Here is a 26,650-nt window from a genome sequence, read left to right on the forward strand (position 1 = left end):
TCTTGCACACATGTCTGCAGAACTGGAATGGCTGCACATTTTTGAAAGATAAATGCAAACATGTACGCATGTGTTAAACGAGAGAAAACCACGTTTTGTACCTCAATATGCACTTGGGAGAGGCTTAAACAGACACTACATGTTTGTTCAAATTATTTTGGCAATGCTCAGAAGAAACTCAGCCCAACGTCACTGTTCGTATAGTGTTCTTCCTCTGGGACTGCAGGTGTGATCTGCAACTGCCTTCTCTTTACCAGAACTACGGGTCGAAACGAAATCTCACTGACTCACTTCTGTCCATGTGACATAATTCTGAATCATGGATATGTGAAATGGCATATGAATATGTCATTATACATCATCCCTGCCCCGTCCCATCTCCCTCTGTCCCTCTCTTTCCTGATTAGGAGGTCGCTGGTTCATTTCTAAGTTTGTGCTTTGTGGTTAAGGTCAGCAAGAGCAAGTGTTGGCTGCTGTAGTTTGCATCAATGTCTCTGGTTAGAGAAGCATTTGTTGCTTTCTGCTGCAATCCATTGATTTTCCACCACATCCCTGGTGTTGCAGACTGGCAAATTCCAAGGTTCAGGTCAGTGCTGAGGGACAGACTAAAGTCTGGGGCAGCTCCCACCAAGGTGCAGTGGGGAAAGACCACTGTCTAAGGCCTTTCTGCTGATGTTAAATGGAGGTCCCTTCAGTTATCAGACTCTCCTAGTGCCTCAAATACATGTAAATATAGTCTGGTTCAAGTAAGAGATGCCTTTTTTTCTTTGTATATAGTCAAATTCCAGTGTTTGTTTGTTTCCTGATATGCTACTGTACAGAGCTGAACTGGTTTGTGACTATACATAAAGATTTTTTCTGCATAAAGTATATTTTGAAATGAGAAAAAAACATATCCCTGGTTGGGACACCGAGGACCAGCTACAACAGCTATGGGGAATAACACTCTGGCATTGCAAGTATTCACTCGCAAAGGAAGAGCAGTAGTTTTTCTGGAATTAATAGTGTGTGGCTGACACCACCTGGCACTGCTGTGTGCTGGAGAATGGACAGAAGCAAAAGGGAAGTAGAGGGGAGGAAACTGGAAGGCAGTGGAATGGGTGGAGAGAGGGATTGAATAGGAGTTGAATGTTATGGAAATAATTTAAAAGGGATCTGATTGGGTATATGAATAGGAATGGGGCAGGCGCTGACAGGTGGGACTAGATTGGGTTGGGATATCTGGTCGGCATGAACAAGTGCAGTCTGATTCTGTGCAGTACATCTCTATGACGATGACTATAAATAAGTATCCAAGACATAAGTGCAGTTTTAGACCACACTGAGCATGCACACTCCATTCCCATTAGATATAGTGTTGTGTTCAGTTTTTCAGTGCTTGAGAGTTTAATACCTGATCTATGTACCCTGCATTTGATTTTCTGAATCTGGGTGTTGATTGAAAAAAGGATAGGAAGGATATTATCAAGCTGGAGAGGTTTCAGAAGGGATTTACCAGAATGTTGCTGAGTATGGAAGGTTTGAATTATAAAGAGAGGCTGGATAGATTAGATTAGATTAGATTTACGGTGTGGAAACAGGCCCTTCAGCCCAACAAGTCCACACCGACCCGCCGAAGCGAAACCCACCCATACCCCTACATTTACCCCTTACCTAACACTACGGGCAATTTAGCATGGCCAATTCACCTGGCCTGCACATCTTTGGACTGTGGGAGGAAACCGGAGCACCCGGAGGAAACCCACGCAGACACGGGGAGAACGTGCAAACTCTACACAGTCAGTCGCCTGAGTCGGGAATTGAACTCGGGTCTCAGGCGCTGTGAGGCAGCAGTGCTAACCACTGTGCCACCGTGCCGCCCCAAAGGCGGATAGGATAGGCTGGGATCATTTTCACTGGAGCGTAGGAGGTTGAGAGGTGACCTGATTGAAGTTTACAAAATAATGAGAGGTATAGACAGAGTTGATGGTAGTTGCCTTTTCCCTAAGATGGGGAATTTCAAGACTAGGGGAAAGTTTCTAAAATGAAGGGTCAGAGATTTAAAAAAGTCATGAAATAAATTTTTTACACAGAGGGTGGTTCGAGTGTGTAATGAACTTCCTGAGGAAGTTGTGGACACAGGTACAATTATAATGTTTAAAAGGTATTGGGCTGGATACATGAATAGGAAAGGTTTGGAGGGATATGGGCCAGGGACAGTCAGGTGGGACTAGTTTGATTTGGGATGAAATTTGGCATGGACTGGTTGGACAGAAGGGTCTGTTTCGGGGGGTGCTCTAGGATTCACTGGCTCTATGACATCACAGAAATTGGAAGTTACTCGAAGGGGGACGGTAAAGAATTTGAAGCATTGTGTAAAACTCTTGTACATTTCCTTCACACTTAGAGACTAGTGCCTTGTCTGCATTGTCTGGAGACTAGTTGAATATCTAAAATACACAGCACTGAGCACTCCCTTTCGTGGCTTACAGTGTGTTAGAATCACACTCTCTTATCTTGCCTTGTACAATCTTAGTCAATATCACCAACATTGGGAAACATTAGACTCACCACTTTGCTGTGTGTTTGTAAATGGTGAAACCAGCTTATTAACTCATGCTGGAGCACAGTTCACCAGAGTCTGTGGGTGTAAAGAGTGAATGCCAGCTATTCCACTATTGAGGCATCATAGCCAGTCAAGTACTGTGGCAGAGGGAAGACTGAGGTGGAGATTTCAGAATATCCCTGGTTGGAAGCACACCATCCCAGTAAGGAATGGTGCACGTTACTCACAAGAACATGGTAAGAATTTTGCGATGCCTTCCCATGATGACCTGGTAAATACCCACTGCTGGGAGTACGGAATTGACCTTTGGTATCTGTGGATGTCAGGTAAGACAGTGAGGCTCTTCACTGTTAAATGTTCTGCGCCCTCACTCCTCTGGGCTGATAAACATAACCAATTATGTTTGGGGTTGGTAAGTCTGGTTGATTGAACAGCTGGGTTGCAATGCAGAGTGACACCAATTCAATTCCCACACTGGCTGAAGTTACTACAAAGGTCCTGGCTTCTCAACCTCACTCCTAACCTTAAGCACGGTGACCCTTGGGCCAAAATCGCCATCAGTCATCACTTTGTAGTGAGAGAGCAGCTCTACAGTCTGTTCATTACCTTGCAAGTTAGCTCAATAAACAGTGCAACTTATTGTTTCCTTTGGGAACTGGCATTTCTAGGACAACTGAAATGTGTGTAGGCCATTCAACCATTAGAGCAGTTCCGTCATTTAGTTAGATCATGGCTGACCTGATCTTAACTGATTAAGGTGCTTTGGATCCAGAGCTCTTTTCGAACAGAAAGGTCAGACTTAGCATTCATTCTCAACTGTGAGAGCTCTGAAAATACTGAATGGACTCTGTCACTAGCTGTAACAGTTTTAGATACAGCTGACCTTTAGCAGGAGGTAAAACTAAACGCAGAATGCCTTGGGGTCACAGCTGGGTGACCTTACCACAGGACTGAGCTTGACTGCTGGAAGAGTTGTCCTGGAGTCAAGAATCATTCCCATGACTTGTGAAACATGGCTGGAAGAAGGACACATTTTGTCAAAGCGCGTTATCTCCCACTCGCCAGGACTACTAATCGGAATGGCAATTAGAGGGGAAAGTTAACAGTTATACCACAAGAGAGGAGAGTGTTGGCAAGTGGATTTTGACTGACAGAGACATTGTCATAGAGAACATTGGTTGGTCCCTTGAATTGATATTCTTGTGAATAATCCTGGTGAGTTCAAGGTAGAAACACCAATAAAACGTCTTTTTTCAGCAATACTGAACCCTGAAGCAATCTATGCCCTCCTCAGGAAAAGCTGCCAACTAAGCCTTGCAAGTTATATTCATGTTACAGGAGTGCCAGGTAATTACTATCTCCAACAAGAGAGAATCTAACCATCCTCCCTCGTAAAAGGCATCTGTTTGGATACCTGAATAGGAAGGATTTAGAGGGATATGGATCAAATGCTGGCAGTTGGGACGAGATTAATTTAGATTACTTACAATGTAGAAACAGGCCCTTTGGCCCAACTAGTCCACACCGACCCTCCAAAGAGCACCCACCCAAACCCATTCCCTTACATTTACCCCTTCACCTAACATTACAGGCAATTTACCATGGCCAATTCACCTAACCTGCACATTTTTGGACTGTGGGAGGAAACCAGAGCACCCAGAGGAAACCCACACAGACACAGGGAGAATGTGCAAACTCCACACAGACAGTTGCCTGAGGCGGGAATTGAACCCCAGTCTCTGGTGCTGTGAGGCAACAGTGCTAACCACTGTGCCACCATGGACAAGTTGGACTGAAGGGTCTGCGTCTGTGCTGTACAACTCTGTGATTATGCTTAACATTGCTGAATCCTCCAATATCAACATTCACGGGGTAACACTTTCTCTTTGTTACTCATTCATGGACGTGGTGTCACTGGCTGGCCAGCAACTGTTGCCTGTTCCTAGTTGCCCTTGAGAAGGTGATGCTGAGCTTCATTCTTGAACTGTTGCATAAATGTGCACTGAGTTGTCCTTAGGGAGGGATTTCAGGATTTTGACCCAGCGACACTGAAGACCAGCGAAATATTTCCCAGTCAGGATGGTGAGTGGTTCAGATGGGAATTTGCAGGTGGTGGTGTTCCCATGTATCAGCTACCTTTGTCCTTCTAGATAGAAGTGGTCCTGGGTTTGGAAGTTGCTGTCTGAGGAATTTGTGGTGAATTTCTGCCATGTGTGTTGTAAATTGTCCACTCTGCTGCTACTGCGTGTCAGTGGGGGAGGAATTGGATGTTTGTGGATGTGGTGCCGATCAAACAGGCTGCTTTGTCCTGGATGGTTGTTGGAGCTGCACCAGTCCAGGCAAGTGGGGAGTATTCCATCACAGTTCTGACTTGTGCCTTGTAGATGGTGGACAGGCTTTGGGGAGTCAGGAGGGGAGTTACTCGCCACAGTATTCCAAGCCTTTGAACTGCTTTTATAGTCACTGTGTTTATGTGGTGAGTCCAGTTGAGTTTCTGGTCAATGGTAGCCCCAAAGATGTTGACAGTAGGGGATTCAGTGATGGTAACAACACTGAATGTCAAAGAATGATGGTTAAATTGACTCTTGTTGAAGATGATTATTTGTGTGGTGTGAATGTGACTTGCCATTTGTCATCCCAAGCCTGGATATTGTTCGGATCTTGTTGAATTTGAAGATGGGCTGCTTCAGTATTTGAGGAGTTCTGAATGATTAGATTACTTAGTGTGGAAACAGGCCCTTCGGCCCAACAAGTCCACACCGACCCGCCGAAGCGCAACCCGCCCATACCCCTACATTTACCCCTTACCTAACACTACGGGCAGTTTAGCATGGCCAATTCACCTGACCCGCACATCTTTGGACTGTGGGAGGAAACCGGAGCACCCGGAGGAAACCCACGCAGACACGGGGAGAATGTGCAAACTCCACACAGACAGTCGCCTGAGGCGGGAATTGAACCTGGGTCTCTGGTGCTGTGAGGCAGCAGTGCTAACCACTGTGCCACCGTGCTGCCCACCATGAACAATGGTGCTGAACATTGTTCAATCATGGCAAATATCCCCTGACCTGCTGATGGAGGGGAGGTTATTGATGAAGCAGCTGAAGATGGTTGGGCCTAGGACACTACCCAACCCTGGAGAGTTGTCCTGAAGCTGAGATGACTGACCTCCAACAACCACAACCATCTTCCTTTGTGCCAAGTATGACTCCAACCGTTGGTCAACAATTGACCACAAAATGGACTGAACTATCTAAATACTGTGGCTACAAGAATAGGTTGCTGTGTTGAGTAGCTCACTTTTGATCACCAAAGCCTGTACACCATTGACAAGGCACAGGTCAGGAGTGTGATAGAAACCACCTGCCTGGATCAGTTCTGCTGCAAAACTGAGAGCATGTCAAAGGCTAGTAAGTCTTCTGGCTTCTCTGACGTACTTGACAATATCAATCCATCAACCAACATCACATTGTGCGATCTTGCTGTGCACAAAATGGCTGCCTTGTGCCCTCAATGACAACAGTGACCTTCAGAAGTCCTTTGTTGGCTGTGAAATGATTTGCGACATCCCAAGGTCCAATGCGATACAGAAGGGGACTGAAGGCGTCACTTAAAAAGAGAAAAACTAGGAGCAGGAGGAGGCAATTCAGCTCCTCACGACTGCTCCACCATTTGATGCGATCATGGCTGATCTCAATTCGTCCACATTTTCTGCTCCATCGTCCTTCAATCCATTACTAATTAAATATCTGTCTATCTCCTCAAATTTACTCAATGTCCCAGCATCCACTGTACTCTATAGTAGTGAATTTTATAGATCCATGGGCCTTTCAGAGATGTAATTTCTCCTTGTCTCCATCATGAATCTGTTATCCCCTTCCACCAACTTATGGCCTGTTGCTGGAAGTGGAGCAGTGACTAACAACCAGGAGATTCTTCAACCACAGCGTCTCCACCTCAGAGCTGAATAGATGGCAGGGATGGATGGTGGAAGTCCAGCTGAATGGTTAGGCGTGAGCTAAAATGCTTTGGACCGCACTAACAAATAGTGCCCAGGGGGTATAAGCTAAAGAGAGCAACATACTGCAGATGGTGGAAATCTGAGTTCAGCGGAGAGGCCAGAATCTTTCTTCTTCGAGCCAAGAAAGTTAGGAGAAGATTTGACAGGCGTGTTCAAAATCATGAGTGGTTTTGAATTCATAAAAAGAAACTGTTTCAAATGGCAGAAAGGTCAGTAGCCAGAAAACATAGATTTAGGATGACTGTCAAAAAGAGGTGGCAGGGGGCGATCTTTTATTTTACTCACATTGGACAGTGAGTTGGCATCAGTTGCCTGGAGGGCTGGTAGACGTAGATCTCAACTAATTTTCAGAAGAGAATGGAACACATAGAAAACAAGATTGCATTTATACAGTGACCATCAGATATCTCGAAGCACTTTGTAACTGATGAAGTCCGTTTATTTTTAAATGTGGAGTGTAAGGAAGTGGCAGACAGAAGGCTGGAAGAAGACAGCAAGCTGGGCAGCATCAGGAGGTTGAGAAGTCGACGTTTCGAGTATAACCTTTCTTCAGGAAGTGCAGCTGCCTGTATAAGTTCCCACTAATAGTGGTAATGACCAGGTAATCTGTTTTTGTGCTTTCGAACGAGGGATAAGTATTGGCCAGGACACCAGGGAGACTGCTATGTTCTTCAAAATAGTGGCATGGGGTCTTTAGTATCTGCTAGAGAGGGTGAAAGGCATTTCCCATGGATCACCCACCTAAGCTGCACATCTCTGCACTGTGGGAGGAAACCTGAGCACCGGAAGGGAACCCACACAGACAGGGGGAGAATGTGCAAACTTCAGGTAGATAGGATAGTGGAGAAGGCGTTTGGTATGCTTTCTTTCATTGGTCAGGATATTGAGTACAGGAGTTGGGAGGTCATGTTGCAGCTGTACAGGACATTGGTTAGGCCACTGTTGGAATATTGCGTGCAGTTCTAGTCTCCTTTCTATTGGAAAGATGTTGTGAAACTTGAAAGGGTTCAGAAAAGATTTACAAGGATGTTGCCAGGGTTGGAGGATTTGAGCTATAGGGAGAGGTTGAATAGGCTGTGGCTGTTTTCCCTGGAGCGTCAGAGGCTGAGGGGTGACCTTATAGAGGTTTATAAAATCATGAGGGGCATGGATAGAATAAATAGACCAAGTCTTTTCCCTGGGGTTGGGGAGTCCAGAACTAGAGGGCATAGGTTTAGGGGGAGAGGAGAAAGATATAAAAGAGACCTAAGGGACAACTTTCTCACACAAAGTACATGGAATGAGCTGCCACAGGGAGTGGTGGAGGCTGGTACAATTGCAACATTTAAGAGGCATCTGGATGGGTATATAAATAAGAAGAGTTTGGAGGGATATGGGCCAGGTGCTGGCAAGCAGGACTAGATTAGGTTGGGATATCTGGTCGGCATAGACAAGTTGAACCAAAGGGTCGGTTTCCATGCTATATATCTCTGTGACCCTACACAGATAGTTGCCCGAGGGCAGAATAAAACGCAGGTTCCTAGCACTACAAGGCGGCAGTGCTAACCACTCAGCCACTGTCATGGTGAGACATTAGCCTGCATCTCCAAAGCATTAGCCACAACCTCTGGATCATTAGTTCAGTAATATTAGCACTCCACCACTGTCTCCCTCTGCTGCTTTCAGTACTCTGTTCATTGTTCCCAAAAGCAGTTGTGTTGACTTCCTGTTCATATCTCGGAAATGTATCTGAATCCAAGAACAAACATCTAAATAAAACAAAAGCAAAGTACCAAAGAAGCTGCAAGTCTGAAATAAAATGGAAAATGCTGGGAATACTCAGCAGGTAGCATCTGTGGAGGAGCAACAACAGTATTGATTTCAGGATGTTGACCTTTCACCAGCACCAAGGAAACAGCACCTCGTTCAGGTCCAAACAAGGTGTGTCCCCTTTAAATCATTCCCATCAGCAGTGCGGAGGTACACTCCAGTTCTGAAGGAGATTCTTAATGCACTCCAGCCACTGCAGACCTGCTGAGATTTGTGCTTCCTGTGTCCGTGTAGGATTACAATTTGTCCTCCAGTAACATGATTACAAACAGGAAAGTAGTGTCACTCGAAACCATATCAATATTCTGAATGAAATCTGTGAGATACTGACAATGAGCCAGTGTGAGAGCAGCTCATTTTTTCCACAGTCTATAGTTGTGACTTGCAGGAAAAGATTTAAAAGAGACCTGTGGGGTGACGTTTTCACACAGGGTGTGGATATATGTGGAATAAAGTGCTAGAGGAAGTGGTAGAGGGGAATACAATTACAACATTTAAAACACTTTTGGACAGGTACATGATTACACGATATCTGGTCGGCATGGACAAGTTGAATTAAAGGGTCTGTTTCCGTGCTGTTCCTCTCTGACTATATGAAACAATGTGGGCCAAAGACAAGCAAATTGGACTCGTTTCATTTGACAAACTTGGTCGGCATTGACAAATTGAACTGAGGAGTCTGTTTCTGGGCTGTATGACTCTGTGTTGCACTCAGACATTAACAGGAAGAGGGTGTGGGGCAGGAAATTGAGGGGCACTTTTTACTAGCCCCAGAAGTGTGTAGGAGAAATGTCATTAACGGATTAATTCTAAACCAGAAGTCCAGGCAGTTGGCTATTGGATGTAGTCTATAGAAGTCTATCCAAGGTCATTGCCAACCAGGTCAGGTATGCTCTGGAGTTGAGGATTCACCCCAATCAGACCAAGCAGTACAAGTCAGGAAGGGTTCAGAGAACCTCATGTTACTTGGGCTGCAACTGGGGAGGGAAATGGGGGCTTGGGGAGTGGTGGGAGTGGGGGCAGATGGGGTGGGATGCTGTTGACAGGAAAAGTCCTTTGACAGAAAACTGCGCAGCTACATGGTGGACGTGCTGTCCATAATGGGAAGGGAATGTGCAATTGGGTCCAACTGCACAATGCAAACATTAGCAACACAGTTACAATCAGTCAGAATGCTAGATGCACTAACCTCAAGACAAAGGGGCAGCATTATGCTCAAAATCAGCTTCATCCTGATGTCTACCTTCATGTGTAGTTGAATCTCACAGTGCAAAGATACTCAGTACACAACCACCATTGAGTTCATACCTGGTCCTGGTTTGCAAAAGGTGGGTCTGGTCACTTTGTTGTCAAAAGTTCCAAGCAGTTGGACCTCTAGTCCCTTAGGGGGAACATTATGCAAAGAAAGATTAGATTAGACTTACAGTGTGGAAACAGGCCCTTCGGCCCAACAAGTCCACACCGACCCGCCGAAGCGCAACCCACCCATACCCCTTACCTAACACTACGGGGAATTTAGCATGGCCAATTCACCTGACCCGCACATCTTTGGACTGTGGGAGGAAACCGGAGCACCCGGAGGAAACCCACGCAGACACGGGGAGAATGTGCAAACTCCACACAGTCAGTCTCCTGAGGCGGGAATTGAACCCAGGTCCCTGGCGCTGTGAGGCAGCAGTGCTAACCACTGTGCCACCGTGCTGCCCTTAAAGATCTGAGACTACAAGTGATGAACCCTCACAATGCCATTTGGGAGGGATTTTTAGCCAGTGATAGTGAAGAAATGGTAACATAGCCCTCACACAGCACTGGATTTGGAGGAGAACTGAAAGGTAATGGTGTTTCCAAATATCTGCCTTTGTCCACCATTGGTCAGCATGACCATGAGGGACCCTGTCAGAGGGCTCCCTCAGCAGATTGCCAATGTCATTTGGAAGGATGTCTCACAGCCAAAATTTGCAAACAAAGGCCAAGCTGTAGCTTGAATACTGATGGGGTAGACCTTTCCCCTCAGATCCTTTCTTCATGTCTGCAGTCTCTGCACATTGCCTTCAAGGTGGCCATGATGGCAAACAGATCATTGTCTACCTCCTTGTGGAATGTGCCTTTGTAAAGGAGCCTGGATGCTATGGTTTTTGTCAAGGTACGTCCAGCTCTGTAATGCAGGACTCTGTGCTTTAGGAACTGTTCCTGGGACACCCACTGAGACAAACACCAATTGTTCCTGGAGGACCATGAATTCAGTGAAAGATGCTCTTTGGTCTGTCCAAAACCTGCTTGCCTGAACCAAATGTTGCAAACTGGTTCAGTCCAAGGTCCAGGACTTTGTGCTGAGGGACACACTAAAGCTGGGAGCAGTCGCAGGAGAGGTACACTGGGGAAAAACCATCCTTGAAGGCCTTTGAGCTGAGGAACTAGAAACGGCCAAACCCCTGAGGTGATGTTCCTTGGGAAGATGTGAAGAATCACGAATAATGAAACAGTTTTGAGGCAGAGTGGAACATGGTGTAGAGAGAAATATTTATGTTCATTCCATGTTGCATACCTTTCACTTGGAAGTGTTTTGCCCTTGGGCTGTGTTTTTGACATGACATGTGTTTTGCAAATATTAAGAATAAAGCAATTATATTGAGGCACTTTAAGTTTGGAACATGTTGTATACGGACAAGTTGAGTTTAATTGCAAATATTTCTTTTTATTTACCCCCCAAGATTTTGGGTGTGATTGGCTGGCCCAGCACTAATTGTATGTTCTTTACCGTTCTGGTAAATGGGATGGTGAACTGCCTTCTTAAACTGCTGCAATCCATGGGGTGTTATACAGTCACGATGCTCTTAGGGAGGGAGTTCCAGGATTTTTAACTAATGATAGTGAAGTTAATATTGCTCCAAGTAAGCATTGTCTATGACTTGGAGCAGGTGGTGGTGTTTCTAAGTATCTGCCTTTGTGTCTCTCGGAGGTAGAGGTCAATGGTTTGGACAAGGCTGTATTGAGGAAACTTGCTGGGTTTTGTGTTACTTCTACTGGGTGGTACACACTGCTGCCTGCGTGTGCTGGTGGTGAAGGGTGTTCATGTTGAAACTGGTGGATGGGTGTCAATTAAAGGCCTGCTTTGTCTTGGATGGTATTGAATTTCTTGAGTGTTGTTGAACCAGCACTCATCCAGGCAAGTCCATCACACTCCTGACCATCAGATGGGGGACAGGCCTTGGGGAGTCAGGGGGTGAGTTACTCATCACAATATTCCCAGGCTCTGACCTGCTCTTTCAAGTGGAAACGTTTTGAACTGTATTTTGACCGATTTTACATATAAAGTATATTTTACGGAAAAAAAATGAAGATACAATATGAGACTGCTGTGGTCTACCAAGCATGCAATTTGGAAGGTTTTCAGTATGTTAGCCTTTATCATGAGGTTTTCAGTAAAAGAGTAAAGTCATCCTGCTGCGATTGCGGAGAGAGATTGCACCGAGTATTACCTGCAGTTCTGGTCCTCCTGTCTCAGGAGGATATGTTTGCCGTCACAGGAGTACAGGACAGATTTGTCAGACTCATTCCTTGGTTGATTGGACTGCGTGATGAGGATGGGCTTGTTTTTGTCCAGAGTTTAGAATAATTAGAAACTTACAAAATTTGAAAAAGACCAATCAGGGTAGGTGCGGAAAGAATGTTTCCCCGGGGCTGTAGGATCTAAAACCAGGGACACAGGCTCAGCACTAAAGGCAAGTTGTTTCGGATTGAGATGGGGAGAAACTCTTTCTCTCCCAGGGTGGTGAATCGTTAGAGTACTCTGCTTCAGAAGACTAGAAATTCAGTTAATAACCAAGTCTAGGGCAGAAATTGATAATTTCCTAATTAGTTAATGATATCAAAGGAGACCGGGACAATACAAGAACAGTGCTTTCAGGTAGATGATCAACCTAGATGGTCTAGAATGGCACGCTTGTTTTGAGGGGCTGAATGGCCTTCTCTTCTCCTATCAGAGAAAAACAGTTTGAGCTTAGGTTCCACAGGTATGTGGTGGAAGTATAGAGGATTGGTGCAGCTTATGACCCTGGGGCACTCATGTGTAGTGGATGAGTTACGTGTTCATGGTTATGTCTACCATGTGCAATTTGGAGGTGCTGGTGTTGGACTGGGGTGTACACACAGTTAAAAATCACACAACACCAGGTTATAGTCCAACAGGTTTAATTGGAAATACACCAGTTTGACAGTCACCTGATGAAGGAGCGTCGCTCCGAAAGCTAGTGTGCTTCCAATTAAACCTGTTGGACTATAACCTGGTGTTGTGTGATTTTTAAATGTGCAATTTGCACTGTATTGAACTGACAGAAAGAGCACAGAATCTGAGAGTGAGGTTTCGGTGGGGGAGGGTTTGGACAGTATTGTAAGTCCCACTCCACTGCCAGATGTTCAGTAGAATGCAGTGGAAAACCAGAATGGGATTTTGATTTTTTTTTGTCTGACTAAGGGATATCTGAGAGGCATTTCCAAGTCAAGGCTCCATCATAACATGAGGTAGAGATGGCAGACACGAGGTTGTGTGTGAAATTAAACTGGGGGTCCTGCTACAGTATGTAAACCCCAATAGAGCATAGCTGCAGAGGGTAGAGCAGGACTATACTGTTCACTTCAGCATCAGTGATCCAGGAAGGAAAAATTAAACCAGGTCATTGCTCCTCATCACTGCCAGGTGATCCCTGCTGACATGGGAAAGATGTCGGGCTAGAATTGAGGTTGAATTTAAGCTCATCTTTGGCCGTTGGTCACATTTCTCACCATCCAGATTCGTGCGTGTGGAGCACATTCTTCGGTCTAGATACAGATCTTGTGTTTCCTTTGAAGCTGCCTCACGCGGTTGAACCCACAATCCTGTCAGTTCACTAAAATAACTGAAGTGGATACTATGGCATTCATGTGTGGTTTTCTCAGTGTCATCCACCCAGCAGAAAGATGTGCCAGAATTTCCTCTCCTCGCTGTGCCAGGCTCTGCGTTTCAAGCTTTTTCAGTGCGAGGTGTGATGAGCTGTCGTAATGCTGTTGCATTCAGTGATGCATCTTGGTCTGGCTGGTAAGCTGGGTTTAGATCTTGCCTGCTGCTGAGAGGTTTAAAGTGAAAATGTTGCTTGTGATAATCATGTATTTGCAGTGGGATGTGTGATAGAATGTTTTGGCACCTCTTGCAAATGTTTGAAAGCTACAATGGCAAAGGTTAGCTTTTTTGATAGCATAAATGGGAGACTTACTAGCACCAGCTTTGCAATGACAAAAGAAACATTTGTAAGGAAATTGGAGAGCGGTGTAAGCATTATAGAGCTGTTGAACTTTAATTACCCACAGAGACTGGAATAATGCTGGTGTTAAGGACAGAAAGGGAGCAAGTGTTCTTAGGTTATGTTCTGGAGAAATTCTTATAGTTTACGTGTCCACCCCAACAAGAAAAGAGGTGGAGCTAGACCTGGTCCTTGGGAATGTCACAGGCCAGATAGATCAAGTGGGAATAGGGGAACGTTTAGGAGACAGTGATCATAAGGTTTAGGATGACATTAGCAAATACAAGAACAAAACTTCTGGAAGTGGCAGCTTACCTGCCACGTTGTACAGTATTCCACTCCGTGTAACTTGATTGGCCAGGATCTTCTGGAGCTGTATGTGCTTTCTGGCAGGTACCATGTGCGAATGCATGAGGAAAGGTATCATCACCCTCATCTACAAGTGGAATGGGGTTAGAGAGGAAATCAGGAATTGGTGACATGGGCTCAGATCTGCTCTGGGATCAGTGAGTCACCCTGACCAAACCTGTACGATTTCTGAGATCTTTGCTCTCCTCAGAGATATGTACAGGACAGTGGGGTGGATATCTGCCTCATTAGCCTGGACCAGGAGAAAGCCTTTGACAGGATATCGCACATGCAAGTGTGGGAAGTGGTATCTAAAATAGGCTTTGGGAAGGGAATCTGCAAATGGATCTGTCTGCTGTACACCAACATCGTGAGTGCAGTTTCAATCATTGGGTGGGAATCAGAAAGCTTCCCGCTCAGATCCGGAGTCGGCAGGGCAACACACTCTCTCCTGCCTTGTTTCTGTGTTGTATAGAGCCTTTTGCTGAGTCCGTCAGGAAGGGTGTGAGCCTGAGATGGGTGACTATTCCAGGGAGCAGAAGCCTGTAGGTCAAAGCCTCCCTGTACATGGATGATGTTGCTGCTTTCTGCTTGATCTGCTGTCAGTGCGCAGACTCATGAGTGTCTGTGACCAGTTCAAACTGGCCTGGGGAGCCAAGGTAAACCAAGGCAAGAGGGAGGTCATGGTCTTTGGGAACGGGGCTGACTGATCCCTTATCCCCTTCATTGTCAAGTTAGATGACCTGAAGGTGCTGGGAATATGGTTCCGAGGGACCAGGTCATATACAAAAACTTGCGACGTGCGTATCACCAAGGTGAGGCAGAAACTGGGCCTGTGGGAACACTGCTCACTCTCCATCGCAGGTAAATGCCCGGTCATCAGATGTGAGGCATTCTCTCTGTCATTCTACATAGTGAAAGTTTGGCCCATTCCCCGACCCTATGCTGTTGCAGTCACCTGAACCATCTCCCACTTCATCTGGAGCTTGAGGTTGAGTGGTATGTGCAGGGACACCATGTACAATCTCTGACAGAAGAGGGAAGAATGTACCCAATGCTGCCCTCATCCTGATGCCACCTTTGTATGCAGCTGCCTCAGTCTAGGTATTTGGACCATTCCATATCATCTGTTCTTCATGGAGAAATTTACAAAGGAAAACACCCTTGACCACAAGTTCATCAGGAAGTGGTCAGCACGTAGCATCCGCAAGACCCTGCGGGGAAAGGAGAGGGTGGATCCTGCCACGTGGTTCCCTGCCTCATTACCAGAACGTTCCAACAAGCACCAAGACATTGCTTAGCTGGTGGTGAGAAGGCCACTGCCTGTTAGATCCTTCACGTAAAACTGGTCTGTCTGTGCCACTGTAGGCTGGCCTTGAAGCAGTTCTGGGGCCGAGAGACTGTCGCACGTCTCCTTCTGGAATATTCTCTTGTAAAGAAGGCCTGGAGTGAGATGCAGGGTGTTTGTCAAGGTTCGTCCCAAGCAGCTCTGTGATGCAGGACTCTGTGCTCCCTGATCCGTTCTAAGGGACACGCACAATGATAAACATCAACTGCATCTGGGGGATCTTAAACTCAATGAAAGACAGTCTTTGGACTGCCCGAATCTTGATGGTCTCCCAGAGCAAGGGGTTGACCCTGACTGAGGGTTGCAGACTGGCACATCCCGAGGTCTAGGACTACGTGCTGAGGAACACATTAAAGCTTGAGACAGCTGCTGCCAAGGCGCAGTGGGGAAAGACCACCATCTAAGGCCTTTCTGCCCTGATATCCCAAGTGTCTATTTACTTATAGAACCCAATGTCGTTTGTATTGAAATATAAATCATTTCTGTTCATATTTAGTAAATGTCCCAATCTTACATTTGAATGTATTGAAGGCAAAACATTCAACGTCATCAGAACCTCTATTTAAACACCTGTCCCTAGAATTGAATGCTGTGGCTGCTGTGTATTTAACCATTCAGAATGCTTGTCTTGACCATCTAGAACAGGGCTTACCAAAACGGAGCTTGGAATATTGCTTGCAATTATAAAGTCATAGAGTCATAGAGATGCACAGCATGGAAACAGACCCTTCAGTCCAACCTGTCCATGTGGATGTGTTGTGAAACTTGGAAGGGTTCAGAAAAGATTTACAAGGATGTTGCCAGGGTTGGAGCATTGGTGACTTATAGAGAGAGGCTGAGTAGACTGGGGCTATTTTCCCTGGAGTGTCAGAGCTAAGGGGTGGTCTTATAGAGGTTTATAAAATCATGAGGGGCATGGATAGGGTAAACAGACAAGGTCAATCCTTGGGGTAGGGGAATCGAGAACTAGAGGGCATAGGTTGAGGATGAGAGGGGAAAGATAGAAAAAGGACGTAAGGGGCAACGTTTTCATGCAGAGCAGGGAGAGGGGAGAATGAGCTGCCAGAGGAAGTGGTGGAGGCTGGTACAATTACAGCATTTAAAAGGCACCTGGATGGCTATATGAATAGGAAGGATTTAGAGAGATATGGGCCAAGTGCTGGCAAATGGGACTAGATAAGGTTGAGATATCTGGTCGGCATGGATGAGTTGGACCAAAGGGTCTATTTCCGTGCTGGGCATCCCCATAACTCTATCTAAGAATACAATGGTCAAATGTAAAATTTGATTTTTTTAAAATTGGATTTTCAGTAATGATAGACTTGGATTGTTTTGTAATGTGCGCTTAAATAATTTGCGAAAAGAGTGTATTTTTGCCAAAAGAAATCCAGTTTGAGAAATGTAGTATTTAGCTCCGTCTGTTTCTGCTTACATTGTGTTGCCATTGCAGACTATTGTCTACATTGCTGAATCGTGTTTGTGGGTAGGACCAGCTAAAGGAAGCCTGCCCTGCTGAGAGGTTAATCCCAACAAATGGAAATTATCTAAAGATGGATCTTGAACATTTCAAGTGATGAGGCTGTGACTGTTCCCATTGACTTGGTAGCTCAATGGTTAGCCTCACAGTGCCAGGGACCCACGCTTGATTCCAGCCTTGGGAGACTGTGTGTCTGTACGGAGTTTGTACATTCTCTGTGTGAGTTTCCTCCGGGTGCTTTGGTTTCCTTGCACAGTCCAAACATGATGTGGAGGAGCCTGTGTTGGACTTGGGTGGACAAAGTTAAAACCCGCACAACACCAGTTTATAGTCCAACAGGTTTATTTGAATGCATTAGCTTTTGGAGCGCTGCTCCTTCATCAGGTGGTCAATGATTGAATCTCAGCACTCCCAAAGCTAGTGCTTCCAAATGAACCTGTTAGACTATAACCTGGTGTTGTGTGATTTTTAACTTAGTCCAAAGATGGGCAGGTTAGGTGGATTGGCAATGCTGAATTACCCATAGTGTCCAGGAATGCGTAGGGTAGCTGGAGTAGCCATGGGAAATGCAAGGAGAGGGTATTGGGGGTGGGTCTGGGTGGGATGCTCTTCAGAGGGTTGGTGTGGACTCAGTGGGCTGAATGGCCTGCATCCACACTGTAGGGATTCTATGGCAGCTTGTTCTAGTGTGGGATTGAGCTTGTGATGAAAGACTGTTCATACACTCGCTTAGAAACAGTTGGTTTAAGTGTGTGACAACTTTGTGTTTTGTTATTGGCTGAACAGTTCTCCAGTATTTTAAGAGATTGTTGCTTTATTTGACTCTTTGTCCTGCATCCTTTTAATGATACCTTTGTCCCTTATTTCTAGGGTGGCTGTAGAAGAGCTGAGCCAAGGAGACTCCCTTAGCCTATGTATTTTGCTCTCCTTCTACCTGCTCTTATGGTCACCAGCACTTTGGCCCAACCCCTTCCCCCATCTCTCTGGTGACCAGCAAGCCCTAGCAACACCCCTGTCCCCTGGCTGATAAATTCCTTATTTTTGTTTATAAGAGCTGATTATCCTGGGTAACACATGACAAGGTCCTGTGTGTGTGTGCTGTGGTCTAGTCAGTGCATCCCAAGGCACTTAGAAAGCACCAGTTGCTCACGCCGGATACAAATGGAGAAGGACATTGTCGAGAGGTAGTTTCCTGAAAGAGGAACAGAGAGCCGTTACCGTATAAGAGTGACTTGAAAATCAGTGAGCTTTACCTTGCCACAACGGTTTCTTTGTGTCATGTTCTGTCTGGTTAATAACAAAGCCAACAGCAAGCAGCCAATGCCCAATTGTAATAGAACATAGAACAATACAGCACAGAACAGGCCCTTCGGCCCACGGTGTTGTGCTGAACATTTGTCCTAGCTTAAGCACCTATCCATGTATGTCCTGTCTTTGCTTGGAACTGGATGCTGAAATCAGGAAGAGGGTTAAAACAGGGGACATATGGAGTGAATTCATAAATCCTATTCATGAAGAACCAGTTTAATTTAGTTAAATTCACTTGATGTCTTCCTCATTGCAGATGTGGCCAGAAATGAGAACTGTTGATGTTGTTTCTCAAATAATCTCAATTGTTCCAGGCCAGGGAAGGAAAACAGGAACTAGGGATCCTGCTCCATGTTGATCTTAGATTAGATTAGAATCCCTACAGTGTGGAAACTGGCCCTACAAGTCTACACTGACCCTCTGAAGAGTAATCCATCCAGACCCATCTCCCTCTGACTAATGCACCTAACACTATGAACACTTCAGGAATTCCTGAAGAAGGGCTCATGCCCGAAATGTCGATTCTCCTGTTCCTTGGATGCTGCCTGACCTGCTGCGCTTTTCCAGCAACACATTTTCGACTCTGATCTCCAGCATCTGCAGTCCTCACTTTCTCCACCTAACACTACGGGCAATTTAGCATGACCATCCACCTGACCCGCACATCTTTGGACTGTGGGAGGAAACCAGAGCACCCGGAGGAAACCCACGCAGAGACAGGGAGAATGTGCAAACTCCACACAGACAGTTGCTTGAGGCTGGAATCAAACCCATGTCCCTGGTGTAGTGAGGCAGCAGTACTAACCACTGAGTCACTGTGCCACTCTTACCACTGTGTGCCCCACAGATCCTGATGCCTGATTTGCAATTCTGTAACGTGAATGGGTTTTGAGTTAAAATTTTATCCGGACTGCACCATGTGTGAACTCCAATCAGATCTTTCATGTTCTAACGGAACAGCAATCTGATTTCTGCTGTCGGGAGCTCGCAAGGAGTCGCCCAGGGTCGAAGCCAATTGCAGTACCCACTTCTGCCCTGTTTGTTTCAGTTGGTTGGACATCTCCCTTGCAATCAACTAGGCGAAAGTGAGGACTGCATATGCTGGAGATCAGAGTCAAGATTGGAGTGGTGCTGGAAATACACAGCAGCTAAGGCAGCATCCGAGGAGCAGGAAAACCGACGTTTCCGGCAAAAGAAACTGAAAGAAACAGTCAAGTGCAGTGCTGTGGGTGTGTGGTACTTTGGAAGATGCCATTGTTCAGATAAGATGTTAAACTAAGGCCACATCTACTTGGATGGATATAAAAGATCTTATTTAGGACAAGAATACCAAAGGTATCTGAGGTCTGGTCACTATTTATCCCTCAGTTAACATCAGGTTATGAAAACAAATTTATTGGAAATGTCAGGTGCAAATTGGCTGGTATGGCCCCTGCATGACAACATTACAACTGACTATTTCAGGAGTAGGAGTGGACTGTCCAGCTGGCTCTGCTCTTCAAAGGCGCGAAGCTAATTTAGCTTGTGACCTGGACATGCGCTTTTTCCTGAAGTAATTTGTTGGCTTGCAAAGTGCTTTGAAATGTTCAAAGGTGTATGAATCGCTATATAAATGCAGGAGTAAACTGCTGTGGCTGCCGGAATGTGTACTGAACTCACAGCGGGTCAGGCAGTATCCATGGAGAGAGAGGAAGCTAACGTTTCGAGTCGAGATGACTCTCCCTCAGAGCTGAGGTAAAGCTCTGACCTAGACTGGAAAGGTTAGCTGCAAATGTGTTGCTGGTCAAAGCACAGCAGGCCAGGCAGCATCTCAGGAATAGAGAATTTGACGTTTCGAGCATAAGCCCTTCATCAGGAATAAGAGAGAGAGAGAGCCAAGCAGGCTAAGATAAAGGGTAGGGAGGAGGGACTAGGGGGAGGGGCGATGGAGGTGGGATAGGTGGAAGGAGGTCAAGGTGAGGGTGATAGGCCGGAGTGCGGTGGGGGCGGAGAGGTCAGGAAGAGGATTGCAGGTTAGGAGAGCGGTGCTGAGTTGAGGGAACCGACTGAGACAAGGTGGGGGGAGGGGAAATGAGGAAACTGGAGAAATCTGAATTCATACCAAGGTTAGCTGGCTGTCTCTGCGTGGATGCTTTCTTACGCATCCCTTTATTCCACGTTGGGGAAAAACAAACAGATTTTAGATTTTGTGAAAAGTAGAACTCCTTTCCCCCAGATAATACACAAAAGGCATTTCATTTTAAAAAAAAACACAATCTAACTGGTAATATATTCACATTTAAATAGTTCCCATAATCATCCAGATCACAAGTATTCATTCAAGGACTTTTCCATTTCAAGCCATCTGTGTTTTTTGTATAATTCCCTAAAGCCTTCCTAACAGTGATGGCTATGTTTAACAGAAGTTACCTCTCCTTTGTTGAGACCTTCGCACCTACTTACACATTGTGTGCATCAGGACTGTCAACAACCCCTTCCCTGCTCAACCTGTGTCATTTAAATTCTTAATGGTTTATGCCTGAGTAACAATACAGACAGACCATCAGGTCATCATCAGAACATCTCCTCATGTATACTAATACCGGGGACTAGAGCAGAATAAACTAGGGCTGAAAATGTGTTGCTGGAAAGGTGCAGCAGGTCAGGTCCTGCTCCTTGGATGCTGCCTGACCTGCTGCGCTTTTCCAGCAACACACTTTCAGCTCTGATCTCCAGCATCTGCAGTTCTCACTATCTCACTGAATAAACTAGGGACCATTTACAGGTCTGGGCGTGTTACTGCGTTACACAAAGGGGTATAAAATGCAGGCACACACGAGTCAAAATACCAGGCAAGTTTAAAAATTCCACCTCGAACTCTGCTTCTCCCTCCACAGATGTGACCGGACCGGCTGAGTTTCTCCAGCATTCTTTGATTTTATTTCAGATTTCCAGTATCTCGTTCTGAGGTGAAAATTCGTCAGCTAAATGTCAAATGTTGCCTGCACTATCCTCATTCATGCCTTTCAATACATTGTTCAAAGTTTATTTATTCTGGGTGTGCAAAAGCACGCAGTCACTTTTCGGTTAGTTTAAGAAACGAGCGTTGCATTTTCCAATCTGAAACTGACTGTAATAATGTGTCTCTTTGTCAGGGTCTGATGCACTTTCACGAGGAGAGGCCGCTTCTGCAACCGATTCTCAGTCAGTTCAGAACTCCTTCAGCATTGACCAGGTGAGGTGAGCTGCAGATCCCGGTCATTTAGCTAACACTGCACTGTTTTAGGATCAAAGATTCTTCCCTCAGCTGCTGAGTCTGTTTGTAGAAGTACCAGGATGCAAATGCTGCGGAGCGTAGGATTCCAGAACATCAGAGGGATTGAGATTTTTAAACCCATTGTTACTCGCGTTCAAAAACAATGGCGTTCAGGAAAGTAAAGTTTTACCTGAGAGTTACTGCAGAGCTCTGTGAGGTAACATCACAGCTACAATACAAAGCTGCAAACCTGAAAGTGTAGAGCAAAGTGGGAAGGCCATTGTCCCATTGCCCTTAGTTGCTGATTATGTTGGTAAACCTTACCTACTGTGTTTCACTGGCAGTAAAATGGCTGCAGGCATTTTTCACACCACATACCTGCTACTAGAAACTACTGGGAGAAAGTGAGGTCTGCAGATGCTGGAGATCAGAGCTGAAAATGTGTTGCTGGAAAAGCGCAGCAGGTCAGGATTCCTGAAGAAGGGCTTATGCCCATAACGTCGAATCTCCTGTTCCTTGGATGCTGCCTGACCTGCTGTGCTTTTCCAGCAACACATTTTCAGCTCTACAAACTACTGCCAATGTTGGAAATTGGAAATACAAAGAGAAAATCAGGGGGTCTGGCAGTATCTGTGGAGAGAGAAACAGCTAACATTTCAAATCAAATGAGTTTCCCCAGCACTTTCAGTTTTTCACATATATTACTACAGACGAGCTGAATCTATGCCTTTCTAGGTACAGAGTTTTACTTTTCTCCTGGCTTCCTGTATAAACTGTTCATCGTGTGTAATGCTTTACATTACAATCATTGAATCCCCACAGTGTGGAATGGGCCATTCAGCCCATTGATTCCACACTGACCCCCCCCCCAAAACATATCTGACTCAGATCTACCTTATCCCTGCATTTCTCATGACTAACTCACCCAGCCTGCACATCCCTGGATACTTCCCCAAGGCCAATCTGCCCATCTTTGTGTGGAAACCCACAGAGACACAGGGAAGACTGTCACCCAAGGGTGGGCTTGAACCCGGATCCCTGGCGCTGTGAGGCAGCACTGAGTCACTATGCCTCTCACATTCAATCAGTCACAAGAATGGCCAACAAATGGAGAGAAAAATAAAGGAACAAATGGGATGTTTTGAAATCTTGATGTTATCAGTATTGTTTATTTCAGCTCAGAATTTTACACCAGGTCATGTCTTCCTATGTTCATAGTAAACATTGAGGGAGAATAAGTACTTGATAAACTAAATTAACATTAAATTTGAAATACGTGCACACACATTAACATGTACAAACCTCTTCATCTCCTGTTTTTAAGTTAAATTTTTCCAAGTTAGGGTGAGGGTACAGGTCGTGATGAGGAAGCAGGGAGGTTGCAGAAGGACTTGGGACAGGCTAGGAGAGTGGGCAAAGAAATGTCAGATGATATACAGTGTAGGAAAGTGTGAGGTCCCGCACTTTGGGAGGAAGAGTAAAGGCTATTTTCTAAACGGGGAAGCTGAACGGGACTTCAGCCTCTGCGTTCCTGTTTGTGTGAGTGTGTGCTGTGTGCCAATTGACTGATGCCTTTCTTACATTGCAACTCTCTTGAAAAGAAAAGCACTCCATTGGCTAAAAACGCTTTGAAACATTGCGTAGTAATGAAAAATGCTATAAAAATGCAAGTTTTTCATTGTTTGACCATGGGACCCAGAGAGCGCACTGGGGTAGGAATAGCCCTTTTGCAAAAAGTGGGTTGGTGTGTGGTGAATGCAGTTCCTATTCACAGAGGGCAGAGTGGGAAATCTCTGGGTATGAATGGCCTCACGTCAGGTAGGGGGACCTTTAGAGTACACCCAGGCCTTGACAGACCTACATTTATGGAGTTTTCTGTTTCCTGCTGGACATTATGCATTTTTGAGGACTGAGTTGGAGTTGATTCGTGATACCCCGATATTTGAATACGTTGGTGACATTTACACAAGACCGACATTGTACTACTATACAATGGGCATGCAGGCAAGCACCAGGTGTATCCTGGAATCATATTCCTGCAGTAGTCAGCAGCACAAGGCGGGAAGTGCATATAAACATTTGCTTCTATCATGTGGAAAAAGTCAGTCATGGACTAAATTATGAGTAAGTGGATCAGGAAATTAGCCGGGAATGTGCATAATGTCCACTCTCCTGTTTTCCAGCTTTCAGATGTGCTGACTGGAACAACGCCAAAGGATCCTGTCAGACAACCAGGAGTGACAGTTCTTACCACGATGGACAATGAGGTCCACAGTCTCTTTGACAAGTTCCTGCAAGGAAAGACGTGTAAAGAGACGTTGAGCCTATTCCACGAGCTCTGCCACGTCCTGCAACTGGACCCTGTCGACTATCGCAGTTTCTACCAGAAGTTAAAAGGCAGCCTCAATTACTGGAAGGCCAAGGCTCTGTGGGTTAAGCTGGATAAACGAGCATCGCATCCAAATTATGAACAAGGCCAAGCTTGTGCTAATACAAAGGCAAGTGTCATCCTGCATGATGAATGTGAAATGCATGCTTGGCAGTCATTGTGCCATAGCACAGATGCAGTCTTTGAATTTAATCACCTTTTCAATTTATCAGCACTGCAATTTTGTTTTAATTTTCTCTTGTGCTCCCAAAATGCAGTCCCCCGCTGCAGTTCTGAGGATTCAGTTCTGCTGTCATTGTCGAATTATAGGTTTGCAATTACAAATTGAAATAGGTTATTGGAACAGGACCATAACTTTTTGTTTTATAACCACAGCTTTTACATTGATCTCTTACATTGTATGTTTGTTCTTTTAGAAATTGATCGTGAATTTCTTCCCAGCTTGTTCTTCCCAGTAACTACTCCGATACAGTGGTTTAATTAGATTAGATTCCTTACAGTGTGGAAACAGGCCCTTCGGCCCAACCAGTCCACACCGACCCTCCAAAGAGTAACCCACCCAGAACCATTTCCCTCCTAACACTAAACACTACGGGCAATTTAGCATGGCCAATTCACCTGACCCGCACATTTTTGGATTGTGGGAGGAAACCGGAGCACTCGGAGGGGAAATGTGCAAACTCCACATAGACAGTCGCACGAGGCTGGAATCGAACCTGGGACCCTGCTGCTGTGAGGCAGCAGTGCTAACCACTGAGCCACCATGCCATCCTTTACCAGAAACAAACAAAAACAGAAGTTGCTAGAAAAGTTCAGATGTCTGGCAGCATCTGTGAAGAGTAATCAAAATTAATGTTTCAGGTCTATTGACCCTTCCTCAGAACTGATGGTAACTCAGAAAATGTTGGCTTACATGCAGAAGATAAGGTGGGGGGAAGGGATAAGGAGTAAACGATAGGTAAGGATAGAGTCCAAAGAGTGAGAAGAACAGTTGGACAGACAAAGGAACCGATAACAATCTGGCTAGGAGGGTGAATAGCTGTAAATGAAGACTGTTAGTGGCTAACAATAGGTAATGGGTAATGGCACTCTGTGGTAACAAGGCCTGGTGTGTGGGGTAGGGGGCGAGGACATGGGGGAGTTCAGGCCCTAAAATTATTGAACTCGATATTACATCTGGAGGGCTGCAGGGTCCCCAAGCAGAAAATGAAATGTTATTCTTCCAGCTTGCACTGAGCTGGTCAGGTGGATTGGCCATGCTAAATTGCCCATAGTGTTAGGTAAAGGGGTAAATGTAGGGGAATGGGTGGGTTGTGCTTTGGCGGGTCGGTGAGGGCTTGTTGGGCCGAAGGGCCTGTTTCCACACTGTAAGTAATCTGTAAGTAATCTAATCTTCACTGGAGCACTGCAACAAGCCTGAGACAGAGATATTGGCCAGGGAACAGGGTCGGGTGTTAAAGTGGCAGGCAACTGCAAGCTCAGAGTCTTTTTTACAGGCAGAACATAGATGTTCTGCAAAGTGGTCACTCAGTCTACCCTTCATTTCCCCAGTGTAGAGAAGGTCACATCATGAGCAGCGAGTGCACTAGACTAGATTGCGTTAAATGCAGGTAAAGTGCTGCTTCACCTGGAAGGTATACAAAGAAAATTTACCGCCCAGGAACAGGCCCTTCGGCCCTCCAAGCCTAAGCCCTTGGACCCTTGGATACTGAGGAGGGGGGCAGTAAATGGGCAGGTGTTACGCCTTCAGTGGATGCAGGAGAAGTATCTCTGCCAGTTCTTCTGCTTGCCCTCCCTTTCTCTGCCTTACTATTTACCAGTCTTCCTCACATGGATTTACTCTCTGCTATCTGTTGCCTGTCTCTTCCCCCTCATAACCCTTATATCTGAGCTCCATCTACCCTCACCACTTCCTGTTTTTTTATTTGTGACAATTTTATTTTCAACTTAGGATGTTGCAAATTCTAATTTGGTAATGCAGAACTTGAGTATTGCTGAGAAAAGAAACATTTTGTGGTGCATTCGTCAGGATACTTTGCAAGAACACCAACTGAATGGGAAAACAAACATTTATACAGTATGAGAGGAGAATGCTAATTGGTTGTCATCTGGACTCTTGATTGTAGAGGCATTGACATGGAGAGTGCACCAGTTAGATGATGACTGATAGTCAACTGCCAAGCTTTGCTAAATTTAAACTGGCAAATTGGTCAAAGTGTTACTCTGTGGATAAACTAGAGAATGGCTGTTCCCTGCTTTAAATGAAAGTGTGTGTGTACATGTCCTTTCTGTCTGTGAAGAGCACAGCCTTCTGTGTTAATGTACGGGGGTGGGAGGTGGCGGGGTGGGGGGGGTGGGAGTGGGGGTGGTGCTCCCAGGACACACAAGTGCACAACACAGCGAGCCAACTGGCAATCCAGAATTGGTTGTCAGTGGAATTCTTTGCACAGCCTTCAGTGGATGCAGGAGAAGTATCTCTGCCAGCTCTTTTGCTCGCCCTTCTGGTTTCCTGAAGAAGGGCTCATGCCCGAAACGTCGAATCTCCTGCTCCTTGGATGCTGCCTGACCTGCTGCGCTTTTCCAGCAACGCATTTTCAGCTCTGATCTCCAGCATCTGCAGACCTCACTTTCTCCTCAAATTCTTTGCACACTCAGGAACGTGTCCTGATGCGTACAGAACAAAAAAAACAGCAAGTGTCTTTTTCAGTAATGCAGCAAAGTTTCACTTCCAGTGAGGCTAACGCAGCAACTGCATCTCAAACCTTTTACACTCATCTGCAATGTTAACGATTTTCAAGGGAACAGTGCAGAAAGAAGCTGGGCTCCCCCTTTGATTTGCTAAACATTTCTCTCTTTTTTGATCAATTCATCATCAGTTTCTCTTAGATTAGATT

General features: G+C 45.5%; 1 protein-coding gene across 4 annotated transcripts in view; it reads left to right on the forward strand.

The window, feature by feature from the left end:
• mical1 (microtubule associated monooxygenase, calponin and LIM domain containing 1) overlaps nucleotides 1-26,650 on the forward strand; it is a 105,833-nt gene that overhangs the window by 3,087 nt on the left and 76,096 nt on the right. For 3 of the 4 annotated variants that reach the window (XM_060845580.1, XM_060845582.1, XM_060845583.1), the window contains exons 2-3: nucleotides 21,267-21,346; nucleotides 23,551-23,865. In XM_060845580.1, the coding sequence (XP_060701563.1) occupies nucleotides 23,623-23,865 (243 nt within the window). In that variant the 5' untranslated portion in view covers nucleotides 21,267-21,346; nucleotides 23,551-23,622. Of the gene's footprint in view, nucleotides 1-20,994; nucleotides 21,081-21,266; nucleotides 21,347-23,550; nucleotides 23,866-26,650 lie in introns of those variants that run through there. The other variant, XM_060845581.1, reaches the window with a different exon arrangement.

Source organism: Hemiscyllium ocellatum, chromosome 26 (assembly GCF_020745735.1).
Source record: "Hemiscyllium ocellatum isolate sHemOce1 chromosome 26, sHemOce1.pat.X.cur, whole genome shotgun sequence".
Lineage (NCBI taxonomy): Eukaryota > Metazoa > Chordata > Chondrichthyes > Orectolobiformes > Hemiscylliidae > Hemiscyllium > Hemiscyllium ocellatum.